This window comes from Triturus cristatus, chromosome 3_2 (genome assembly GCF_964204655.1).
Source record: "Triturus cristatus chromosome 3_2, aTriCri1.1, whole genome shotgun sequence".
Lineage (NCBI taxonomy): Eukaryota > Metazoa > Chordata > Amphibia > Caudata > Salamandridae > Triturus > Triturus cristatus.
This window is the reverse complement of record NC_140584.1, coordinates 1,177,827,020-1,177,839,899: the sequence shown is the minus strand read 5'-3', so window position 1 is coordinate 1,177,839,899 and position 12,880 is coordinate 1,177,827,020. Positions and strand designations below refer to the sequence as shown.

At 46.2% G+C, this 12,880-nt stretch overlaps 1 protein-coding gene across 2 annotated transcripts in view; it reads left to right on the top strand.

The window, feature by feature from the left end:
• Positions 1 to 12,880, top strand: part of CFAP65 (cilia and flagella associated protein 65) — a 684,907-nt gene that overhangs the window by 349,748 nt on the left and 322,279 nt on the right. For both annotated transcript variants that reach the window (XM_085650063.1, XM_085650062.1), the window contains exon 15: positions 4,086 to 4,238. In XM_085650063.1, the coding sequence (XP_085506189.1) occupies positions 4,086 to 4,238 (153 nt within the window). The remainder of the gene's footprint in view (positions 1 to 4,085; positions 4,239 to 12,880) is intronic.

Here is a 12,880-nt window from a genome sequence, read left to right as displayed (position 1 = left end):
AGAGAATTCCCTGTGAATGTGGCTTAGTATATGGTGCACACTTATATAAGTGGGCACCCTGCACTAATCCAGACAACCCTTATCGTGATTTCAGTGGTCTCAGACAACCTTAGAAAGCTTTTAAGTGGTAGTTGTGGAGAGCAGCCTTCAGGCTTAATCCAGAAGGAGTGTAAAGCAGCTTGTTTTACCGGAACATAATCTTATAGGTATAGATTAAGTGAAAAAGAACCACACAGTGTTTATAACAATATGTATTTATTATAAGACACTCACTAACACATACAGATAGCACAGTGTGTGCACATTCTATTAGAGGCTACATTTTCCCCTTTCATTGGGTTTTTCAAAGTGTCTGGGCATAGAGCTTTCTGTCAAATGCATTGTAGTTTTAATTTGGCAAATTGTAGGTTGTTTTAAAAAGAAAAACAAAAAAGGGAAAAATTGTGCCTTCCTTAGGCATGTTTTCTTTATAAAAATGGTGTTACCGGGATCCTGTACTTGTCCGAAAATGTTCTACTGTTTATGAATTTAGAGAGAATTCCCTGTGAATGTGGCTTAGTATATGGTGCACACTTATATAAGTGGGCACCCTGCACTAATCCAGACAACCCTTATCGTGATTTCAGTGGTCTCAGACAACCTTAGATAGCTTTTAAGTGGTAGTTGTGGAGAGCAGCCTTCAGGCTTAATCCAGAAGGAGTGTAAAGCAGCTTGTTTTACCGGAACATAATCTTATAGGTATAGATTAAGTGAAAAAGAACCACACAGTGTTTATAACAATATGTATTTATTATAAGACACTCACTAACACATACAGATATCTCCTACATGGAGATATACACAATGCACACAATACTTTTCAATAGAAACAGGTTAGTAGCACGAATACACAGTGGTCGCCAGGGGGAGACCAAACCATCTACTAAAATAGTGGTATGCAAACCATGACTTGAGTCAATACTATACCCAGAAGATGTAGAAGTGCAGGGGACCCAAGGAACCACCCAAGGTAAGTAACCAGGAAACCCACGGCGGCCGTGTGCAGAGTGGGAACACGACCGCGGGCTCAATACAAATCAATGGATAAGTCGCGGTTTCAATTTTAAAGAAGAAGGACCCATCCCAGTGGGCCCTGAAGAAACCGTGTTGAAGACCGAAGGTTGGAGAGCCATCCCACCCGTGGATACCCTAGGAACCAGGATACCTGCACCAGGAAAGCCAGGTTGAGAGGTATGAAGTGGCGTAGGAAACTGCTGTGAAACTCAATGGAGGACTTCGGAAAGATGCCGCTGCTGGAGAACGTAAAAGTGTCCTGTGGAACCCAAAGGTGGATTCAAGTCAAGAAGTACCTGCAAGCAGATGAGACAGAGTCTATGCCACTCAGGAGTGACCAGGAGGCAGGGAAGACGAATGCCCACCGATGTCGAATGTTGCAGGAGAGGTGACGATGGCCCTGGAACTGCAGCTGTGCGGACCAGGCGACTCTGTGGAAGACCAGGAGCCATTCATGATCTGTCCCACATCGGATGTCGAGAGTTGAGAGGTCGGTGTCTGTCGGGAGCACCAACAAGCCTTGGCAACTGCAAACAACGAGGAAAGTGAAGAAGGTGCAGTGTCGGGACCAGCAAGGTCCAGGTGACTCACCACAAGCCAGGGAGTCAGGGCAAGCCTCGAGTAATCAGGGGAACCCACTGAAATAAAAAAAGACCCTCAAGGGGATCCACAGGCGGGAGGCACTGGAGTTGCAAGAGGACCTCAAGCAGCTAACCAAAGATGCAGGCCCACAATGCAAGTGATGCGGTGAGGACGAAGATCTTAGTCACAGGAGATGCTTGAGGTTGGGGCTACTTGGAGCCTGCAGATCTTGATGTAAGGAAGCCAACAGGCCTTTGCAACGGTAAGTCGATGCGGTAAACAGGGGTTCGGTTCCTGCTGCTCCGACAAGGGATACTGGCCTCAGACTTGGTGAGAAGACAGGGCAGGCCTTGAGGGAAGTGAAGAAGCACCACCTGTGTTGCTGAACCTTTCGGAATCCGTGGGAGCCCAGGATCAGCATACCGGTCAGCTTAGTTGCGGTGCCAGCAGATGGAGGGAAGTGATTCCTTCGCTTTAAGGTAGATTCCTTTAGATGTCTTGGTTGCCCTCAGACCTTGAAAGTTTCCTGTATGGAGCACACGCACGGACGTTGCAGCAGACGTACAGGGCGACAAGACCCGGAGCAGCAGAAGTCTTCCCAGTTGCAGTTCTGATGCCCAGAGCAAAATCCAGAGTGCCCAGATGGTTGATGAAGAAGAGGTGTCTTGAAATGAATCTTTTTCTACGACAAATCTAGGGACCCACCTACAGGTAAGCCCTTAAGTACCCTTAGGAAAGGGTTGGAACGATTTGGGGTTCCCTTCCTGGGGAGGGGCCGGACACAGTTAGGAAGATACTCCCATTTCCTTTGTCCAGTTTTGCGCCAGAGCGGGAGCCAACGGCTCCCTGAGCTGGTTTGAACTGCACTGTGCAAGGAGAGCACCAAATGTGCCCCTCAAGAGTGGCGCTGGCTCCCACCGGGCCTCAATACACTAACCCAGTCTGGGAGATGGTCACACCTCCCTGTGACAGGATACCTATTGTTCTTCCTTCCCCTGCTCTGGTTGGCAACAGCCATGTTGTGCTGTCCGGGTCTACAAGACTGGTACCCGGGAGCACTAAGGGCCTCCCGGAGGAGCTTTATAGTGCATGGAATCATACCTCCCACTCTGGTGTGGGGGTATGATTCTAAAATATTTGATACCAAACATGAAGGGTTTGTTACAGCCAGTTTAGAAATGGTCATCGCGTAATGACGCATGGCCACTCTATGTATCATTATGGCTGATGCACTTACAACCCGGGAGAATGGACTGCGAAGGTTGTAGGGGTGTCCTGCTCATGCAGGGGCACCCACACACTTAGAACCCAACACCCTGCCTTCAGGATTGAAAGACCTGCTTTGTGGGTGACTTATAGGTTTTAAGTGCAGTGACCTTAGATATAGGGAAACCTATATCTTTCGTAAGTGGTGCTAGCACCAGCTTACACAGCCTGCAATGGTAGTTTGAGTGGTCTACCGTGCGTGGCAAAATTCATGTTTCAGCCCGTGGGGGACCCCTGGTGTACCTATGCCTTGGGTACCTCAGGGGTACACCAGTGTACAATCTGGGTTGTACCTAAGTGCTTACCATAACCAATTTAGGGGAGAGAGCACAGAGACTAGGGCCCTGATTATCCGGTTCACAGTCAGACTAGTCAGAAACAGCATAGTACAAGGCAAAAAGTGGGGGTAACCATAAAAGCAGATCCTACTTTCCTGCATTCCCTTTCCAGAGAAATAAGATTACAGGTAGGTGGTGTTTCCTTTCATCATATGCAGGAGTGGGTTGGACCTTTCAAAGTGTGTGGAATAACTGGCAGGCCTCCTCTTGGTTGGCTATGATCAGGAATGCATTTAATGCAGGAATGGATTTAAAGATTATTGAGTGATGAATGGCTTTACCCTGCCGTGTAATTTAAGTGGCTCGAACATATGCAGTGATACATTTTGTGCAGGAGTGGGTTGGACAGTTTCCATGCCATCTCTCCTGGTTGATTAGCAGCTGTGGTGCATTTAAGAAGCCCTTTCTTTTTCAAAGATCTCTGCCTGAGCCCCACAATGCTTTCCTGTTTTCCCTCTGCACAGCTCCATAACCCCCAATCATCCTTCACTACCCCCCTCTCTCTTCATTTTACACAGTTGCTCATTGAAGCAATTTCTTACTAATGTGCGGCCTATAAAAGTTTCATTTTTTTCAATCCCTTCCCAGGCACTTAGTGAGCTTCCCTTATCTATTATCAGCAGAGACTCTCCAATAACACTGAACAGGGCTGGGCCATCTCTTCCTAACAAAAGTGATACATCTGTGCTTGTATTTGTGAGGAATCTGCAGCTTCAGATGTTTCTTTGGAGCTCAATGGGGTGTAGTCTCTGTAGTTCTGGATATGACATCTGTCACTTCAAATACAAATTAAATGAGTATTGCACACCTCCCTTGTCAAACGTGCTGTTTTATGTATTATTTCAGTCTCAAACATGGCACTTTGTTCCACGGGAAGAGATCCAGTATTTTGCCAAAGCCACTGTGTATGCCTCAGGATTACAGGAGGAGTTCGAAACCGAGAAGAAGACGCACTACTGCCTTCGGGTTATTGGAACGGGCACCACAGGTATCATCATGGTAAGGATCATGTGTACTGTACAGTCTTCTGAGGGCTCCCTGCACACCATTTCAAAATTAGGCTAGTGGCATTTTAAACAAATTACATAAAGGGAAACAACTGATTATGTGCATGAAACGTTTCTTTTGCCATCAAACAAATGAGCAGTTTTTTCACTTGATTGCCCTGACCAGCATCAGTACCACTGACATAGGCGTGTGGCGGTGAGTCACTAAGGGCATGATAACTCTGGAGCATGCATGGTGATCTCTGTTGCCATGTAAGTGCAACAAATGTTTCCATGGTCAGATGCTGGATGCTAGTAGTTCTTAAAATATTGGAATGTTAACCAAATGAAGGAAGCACCATATAAGCCAGTGGCTCAGTTGTACCTAATGTTGAAAATGTAAAACGATGAATAAAAAAGACAATTAAATCTAATGAAAAACCGAAACAAACTACCATAAGGGAAAGGCAGTAAAAAATGTACACATGTACAGGCTCAAAATTGGAGAGGTGCACACAAAGAAACTGAACCCTGCATCTTAACAAACCACATATACAAAATAGAACCTTTTTCGGCACCCTCATAGATTAATGCAATTAACCATAATGTATCGGAAAGGTGTAACATATAATTTCTTATTATCTAGTTCAGACACAATTTCATATTTAGCATCAAATCAAAAAAGGTCAATGATATGTTTTCTGGAAATATAAGTAAGCGCAAGAGTCCATCAATTCATATTCAACTTGTCGGTTTATTCATTTGGTACTCCCAGCAAGGATTCTGCCAACACGCGTTTCGTCTAACATAGACTTTTTCAAGGCTGGAAATATAATTACCATACATATTGTCTTTGTTTATACAAAAATTGATGGTGAGATTACAACATAAATACATCATAGTGATTAGCCATTATTAATCAGAAGTATAATGGCAGTAAAGCAAGTCTCTATCTGTAAGACACGAAGTAAGAATAGAGGAGAAATGCTGTCAATGCTTAAGCTAGGAAGAGAAACCTTGGGTCCCCATAAAGTGAAAGAAGTTTTGTTATAAGAGTGAGAGTTAAAGACAATTATCTCCATTAACCCCCAATAGTAAACAATATATACGTTTTACCCTAAATAGTGTCATTAGAAGTGAAGGTGTAGAGGAATATCACACATGATTCCTCCCACTAAATTGTTAAAACATATAATGTACTAATAGACCCACCGATTTCAAATGAGATAACTAGACGTTCCTGACGTGTGTTGTTCCACCGCGACATCTTATGATAATACTTGTAAGCAATATATCAATAGGAATCTGTAGCAATGAGAGTAAGTTGCATTAGACCACTGTTCTCCCAAAAGTGAGAGCCATAACAACTATAGGCTCCATAGTCTCCTATTATAGTCTCATGAGTTATAATCTATTCATATCAGATTAAGATACTTTAATGCCCGATGATAATCAATCCGCATCCCTCTGTGACGTCCAAGTTTCAATGACCAATCTGTGGTGTCCTAGATAAACCAGTAGCGCCTCCAACAAATAGATAAAAAATAATCAATACGGCAAAGATTTATGTTCCATCATAACCCCCAAAAATTTAACAGGATGAAAAATACCCTTCTCAAATGCTCGTTAACCCTTACGTTATTTAATTTACATTGCAGTATATAAAGGATAAGAGCCACAAAGTCTAGGTTGATGGAGTGTAGGAACAGAATAAGTTATAGCCTTGGTGCGGTTTACACGGACTCGCGTCTAGATAACGCGGAGTCATTTACTCGGGTAAGTCAAGCTCCCGGTCCTAACACTACGATGTAAAGGTTTCATAGAAGCCTTTTGATGACGTTTTACTTTGAACAGCTACTTTTAAATGTTATTGGTTCCTTTTACCTTATAGTGAGGAAGCTTACCAACGACCTCCTCTCAGTCGGATCACGTTGCCTGCGACTGTGGTTTTACATTATGCGCCTTTAGTACCCTAGAAACGTATACCTATTTTTCTGAACGGTAACTCTAACTTATTCTGTTCCTACACTCCATCAACCTAGACTTCGTGGCTCTTAGCCTTTATATACTGCAATGTAAATTAAATAATGTAAGGGTTAACGAGCATTTGAGCAGGGTATTTTTCATCCTGTTAAATTCTTGGGGGTCATGATGGAACATAAATCTTCGCCGTATTGATTATTATTTATCTATTTGTTAGAGGCACTACTGATTTATCTAGGACACCACAGATTGGTCATTGAAACTTGGATGTCACATAGGAATGCTGATTGATTACTGTGAGAAGTTGGCCTGGTATATGCTGACCACTAATTAAAGTGGGCACCTTGCACCAGTCCAAACGAACCTTATGGTGATTAGGTTAAAGACAACCTTTATTGAAAGCTATCCTAGTGGTAACTATGGAGAGCAGCCTTCAGGCTAAGTCTTGAAGGAATGTAAAGCAGCTTGTTTTACCAGATCAGAACCGCTTGAATGACCAAATGAAAGGAGAACCATACAAGAGGTATATACAATATATGTATTTCTTACTAAAACACTCTCTACTAATCTCTTTATGAGATTAGAGCACAAAGCACACAATATTAATTCACTAGAATGACAGAAAATAGCACAATACACAGTGGGCTCCAGGGGGAGACCAAACCATATACTAAGAAAGTGGTATAACAACCACGACTTAACTAGACCCAGTGCCTGGAGCATGTAGAATTGCTGGGACCCCAAGGAACCACCCAAAGTAGTTACACAGGGGACCCACTGAGGATGGGTGCTGTGTGTGAACACAGGCGCGAGCTCCGTCCAATCCTATGGGCAAGTCACGGTTGGATTTTTAAAGATTAAGGACACTTCGGTGAGGACTTTAAGCAAACCCTTTCAAACATAGACGGTTCTAAGGCCAGCACCCTTGAGAGTACTGAGATACCCGTGTTACCTATCCCATGGGAATCGGGTGCATAGGGGTCAAGTGATGTCGGGAACCTTCGTCGTTTTTAATGGCGTGATGCTGAAAAGTGCTTCTGCCGGGAAGATGTAAAGTTTATGGTGGGATCCAAGCCTGGATCCGAGGTGAGAAGAACCTGAAAGCAGAGGGGACAGTGACTGGGTCACTTCAGGGTGACCAGGGGCACCATAGATGAATGCCCACCAATGTTGGGTGCTTCAGGTGAGAAGATGCAATGCTTGACTCTGCAGCCATGGGGACCAGGAGATGTCGACGACGACCAAAGTCCGGAGGTGAACAGTCCCACGATGGCTGTTGAGTGCTGAGGGGGGGGGGGGGGCGCGGGGTCAGTGTTCGGATTGGACACCAACATGCCTTGGCAACTGCAACCCACGCGAGCAGAGTAAGAAAGATTCGATGAGGACCAGGAAGGCGCTGGGGACTCTCCAAGCTATGGAGTCTGCAGCAACCAGGAAAGCCAGCTGAAAGTCAAAGTTACCTTCACAGGGACCCACAGACCAACGGACCAGGGATCGCGAAGGGACCGCGAGCTGAATCACAAAATACCAGCCCACGGAACACTCGTGGAGTGTAGGCCGGACATCTTCGGTGGAATTACTGCTCGGGTCAGGACTACAAGTAGCCCAAAGCACAGCCTCAGGGATTGCCAAAAAGCATATGCTGCTGCAAAAGTACACGGTGCACAGGGGTTCGGGTTGCACGGTCCCCACGAGGGATACTGGTCTCAGAATTGCTGAGAGATCAGATCAACCTCAGGGACACTCGGAAACCCACCTCCTGTCCTCCTGTGTTGCAGAAATCTTCGGAGTCCTCAGGAGCTCGGGAGATGCAAACCGGTCAGATGCGTTAAAGGTGCCTGCCTTGCAGGGGAGTAACTCTTTTACTCCAAGGGAGATTCTTCAGTCATCCAGCGTAGTGTAGATCGTCAAAGTACTTGGTTTGAGTAGCATAGTTTAGTCCAGGTAAAATCTAAAGTCCTGTAGTCAGGGGTTCCTACTTTATACCCAAGGAAGGGGTGGGACAAACTCTGGGAACCCACCTATGGGAGGGTCAGGACAGAGGGGTGGCTACACCCATGGCCTTTGTCCAGTTTTGCACCAGAGCAGGAGCAAATGGCTCCTGCAACCGGTTTGAACTGGACTATGCACAGGAACACCAAATGTGCCCCCAGTGCAGACTTCAAACACTCTCAAGAGTGCACCCACTCAGCCCCAATACACTAAATCCTGTCTAGGAGGTGGTCACACCTCCCTGTGACAGGAAATCTATTGTCAAGCCTTCCCCTGCTCAAGCTTGGCTCAGCAGCAGGAGGGCAGACTCGTGTCTGTGGCTGGCAGCACCCATTTTGTGATGTCCAGGTCGAGAAAACTGGTACGGGGTAGCCCAGTGTGTCATATATGTCCCTCTAGAAGGGTGGAATCATACCTCCGACACCAGTTTCTGGTGTGGAGGTATGATTCCAAGGTGTTTGACACCAAACACAACATGTTTCTAAGGAACCGTTTTAAAGTTAGCATTTACCGCGAGGTTATAATGCAGTTAAGTATATATGGTTGGCTGCATCACAAACAACCCCGGAAAATAGGTTCGGAAGGCTGCAGAGGGGCTCTGCTCATGCAGGTGCACCCTCTCACATAAAACCCAGCACCCTGCCTTCAGGATTAATAAGACCTGCCACAGGGGTGACTGATAGGTTTATATGTGTAGTCATTTAGAATAGATATAGTGAACCTATATCTAATTAAGGGGTGCATGCACCACCTTACACAGGTTACAGTAGCAGACCTGTGGAGTCAGTTTGAATGGTCCCCCTGTAAAGCCGGGTATACCCACTTACTGGGTCTCGGTGGCGGGAGAACCGCCCAAGTCTACCATACCCTCCTTCAATTGTAAAAGGAGACACAGGAGCCTTCGTCTGCAGGAGGAACAAAGTTTTATTCGAATAGCCCGGGCTACGGAACAGAGTCACAAGCTCGTCAGTGACAAGACAGAGGCGGCTGCTGCTTTACTCCGCAGCTTACAGGCCTTATATACATATTTCCCCACCCTAAGGAACCAGTTCGGATGGGGCTGTAGTTACGCCATTCTTCGTTCAGGCAGGACTGGTGCTGCAACAGATGGTGCAATCGATTAGGACAGATCTTGCCAAACGGGATATGTACGTGAAAGAATCAAACAGATCTTGACAAACAGGATATGTGAAAGAAACAAGTTCTGGGACAGCATTGTGACCAAATCTTGCGAAACAGGATGGGTGTGTGCAGGAGTCCAGTCCGAGGGCGGTGAGAGGCCAATTCGCTGTTCCCCTTTTTGGAATTGGCTTAACCACAAGGATCAGGAAGGGCAGGGCGGTTGTGACAGTTAGAACTTTGGCAAGCATCAGTAGAAACTACCAGGAGGGTCATGCAGAGGTGTTTGACACAAAATGGCAACGCTAAAATAATGGAGTCTGACACAAAATGGATGCCGACAAGAAGGACACTTTTCCTCAGACCCTCCTTTTGCCATTGAGTGGCAAAACCATTACGAAATGTCAATATTCTGTTTCTTGTTGGAGCATCATCTTCATATTGGTGTTGTGAATGTTTGAGGGTGGAAGCTTAAGAGCCTGAACACACTTTGCACAGAGCATTGGCAGGCACTGAACACACAAACAACAGGAGACTAGGACAACCACTCCCAAGGCAAGGAAGGTGTGGACCCTCCATCCCCATTGGGAAAAGAAGCCCCCAGATCCAGCCTGTGAGGGACCAGTTCCCTTCATCCTGATGAATTTCAGAGGAAAGGTGATGCAGACGTTGGATGACATCATATACTGTAGGTGCATTATCTGGAATATACACACAGCAGCTGGAGTCAATCAATTTACACACACCACCACGATCAGCGAGAATGATGTCAAGGACCATACAATTTTGAAGTGTTACAAGGCGGTTCGCCTGTAGCTCTGCAGTGACGTTGGAGAGGGCACCAGCTGTTTCTGTGATGGTGGCCTCAAGGACCCTGGTCAGTCCTCGTATAGCCCAACTGTTTGCCATGGGGCCCCAGAATGGGAGGAAACCCTTAAAGAAGTCCCCGGCTTCCTGGCCTACTGTATCCTCATCCGATATGACACCCCTACGTGAGCGGCGTAAAGCACCCTTCATCAACAGGTGGTAATCTCCATGGGTAGAATACGTTGATGGAAGGAGGAAGGCCAGATAGCATGTGCCAGACCAGTTACGGGGGAGCCAAGTGTAGGCTGCTGTGCCACAGATAAAATAAGTGCTGGGGGACGCCACCAGCTTTGGAGTAGACTTTACATTTTTAATGAAGTCACAGATACTAGTACCAACTTTCTTAGTTCCCAAGCCATGGATGCAGACACGGCCCAGCACATTTATAACATTCAGAGTGTTTCGTACATCAGGTAGTAGCCTTCTGGCGCGAAATTTGGAAAATGTTTGTCGAGAAATTGAGTTAAATACCACCATCTCACCGAGTTCATCCGTTGATAATAGCAATGTTGATGAGTTGGTAAGGCAAAAAGGGGTATTGGTATTGCCAGACCTGTTCCACCAGAAGTCAGGACCCAGAGATGGAAAAAGGATAAGGAAAGAATGGGACAGGTTGTGTCATAGCATGCGGCATCAGTCCACATACCCAACAGTTGGAAGTATTTATGATCAGCTGACGATGATGTAACATTTGGAAGAAGGTGTTATTGAAAAATTCTGCACGGCGGGGTAATTCGTGGGCAGGTAACGTGAAATACTGATGCTCCGCAGGAGTCGGGGTAGGTGTTGGTGGGGTAACAGGATAGTAGATCAGTAACATCCAACCGATGATAGACAAGATGAGGGAGACAAACAGTGTCACCACGGTGGCCAGGAAGCACTTGCTATGTAGGAGACTGACATATAGTTTCTGGACTTGGGTGTATTGAACGGCTGCCATTGTACTAAGCCAGGGACCACTAGCGGCTGTTTGTGATTGGTGGTTGCTTCACTGGATGCAGGTGCCAAGAGCCCTAGGGACGTACCTTAGTCTGACACACCAGCACCGGTCTCAGCCGGGAGATCACAGCTCTACAGCCTATAGGTACCCGGGCGAAGTCAAGGACAAGCCTTCTTTCTGGAACGCAAGTTATATTGGGTAGAAGTAGGGACAGTATGGTCGGGGAATAATTGTTCCTGATGCAGAGCAGAGTTAGGGGAGAGTTCCACCTTTCCTTTCAGAATACTGTCACTCTCTGCTTCTGTAGATGTAGAATGCAATCTTGCATCGCTGAATGGAACAAACGTTGGGACTATTTCTGTCTCTGAGTCTCCTTGTCCTTCTCTCACCCACTGATCATAGGGGAGAGGCAGAGGCACTCGTTTACAGTGCGTTGCATGTATCCAGTTCTTCTGACCTTCAACTTTCACGGCAGTGCAGGTAACACCTGGCGGGGCTGTGTCCAGCGGGGTTCGAGGCTCTTAGTACGTTGAAAGTTGCGCATCAGAAGCCAGTCGCCAGGTTGGATAATGTGTCCTGGGCCCTCGCTTTTATCAGGTATGGCCTCATGCACCTGGTGGTAAAGGGTACGAAAGGTGTTAGTCAAACTGTACAGATAATCAGTCAACACAGGGTATTCAACATCAGACAGTTTCTTAAGGCGTGGGACACCCCACACATTAGCAGGCCTCCCAAACACAATCTCATGGGGAGATAATCCGATCCTGGTATGGGCCGTTGTCCTGACAGACAGTAGAGCCAGGGGTAGAGCATCAACCCAAGTGACACCCGTCTCGGCTACAATTTTGGCCATTTTGGTCTTTAGGATGCCATTGTACACCTCCACTAGACCTGCTGACTGGGGGTGGTTAGCTGCATGAAATTTTTGTTTCATACCCAGTGTTGAACAGATATTCTCCATTATTTGAGCCATAAAGTGTGTCCTGTTGTCACTCCAGATCAAACGGGGCAAACCAAATCGTGGGAAGTATTCTTTCAATAGTATTTTGGTTGTAGTGATAGCGGTGCAATCTTTGACAGGGTAACCTCCACCCATCGGCTGAAGGTACAGACCACCACCAGGACATATTTTAAATTGTTACATCTGTCCATCTGGATGTAATCCATCTGGAGGCCTTCAAAAGGAAAGGTAGGAGAAGAGAATCCTCCTTCAGGAGTTACTGTACCTTTACCCGGGTTGTACATAAGGCAAATCATGCATGTTTTGACCAACTTCTCAGCATACGCTTGTATCTTTGAGTTATACCAGGTAGGTTCCAACAGCTTACATATCCCTTTTGTACTAATGTGAGCAGGGCCGTGGGCCATTGTAACTACCGGTAGCACATGACTGTCAGGCAACATCTATTGTCTCTCCATAGTGATACGGGCCCAACAACCATCTATTTCCTTTACCACCAAATGCTCCGTCCACATCCTCAGCTCCTCAGGGGTAGCATGGGGCTGAATATCAATCACACTCTGTACTGTGTCTTCAACCATGCCCCCTTCTGCCACCCACCTGGCGGGACCTCCCACGTACATTCCTTCCTTTTTCTTAAGAGCTGTCTGTCTGGCTGTCTGGTCAGCCAAGGCATTGCTTTTTCCAACATCATCTGTCACTTTCTTATGCGCTTTACATTTTATAATGGCTACCTTTCTGGGAAATGTCAGGGAGTCTAATAATTGGTGAATTAGGGGGCCATGTTGAATTT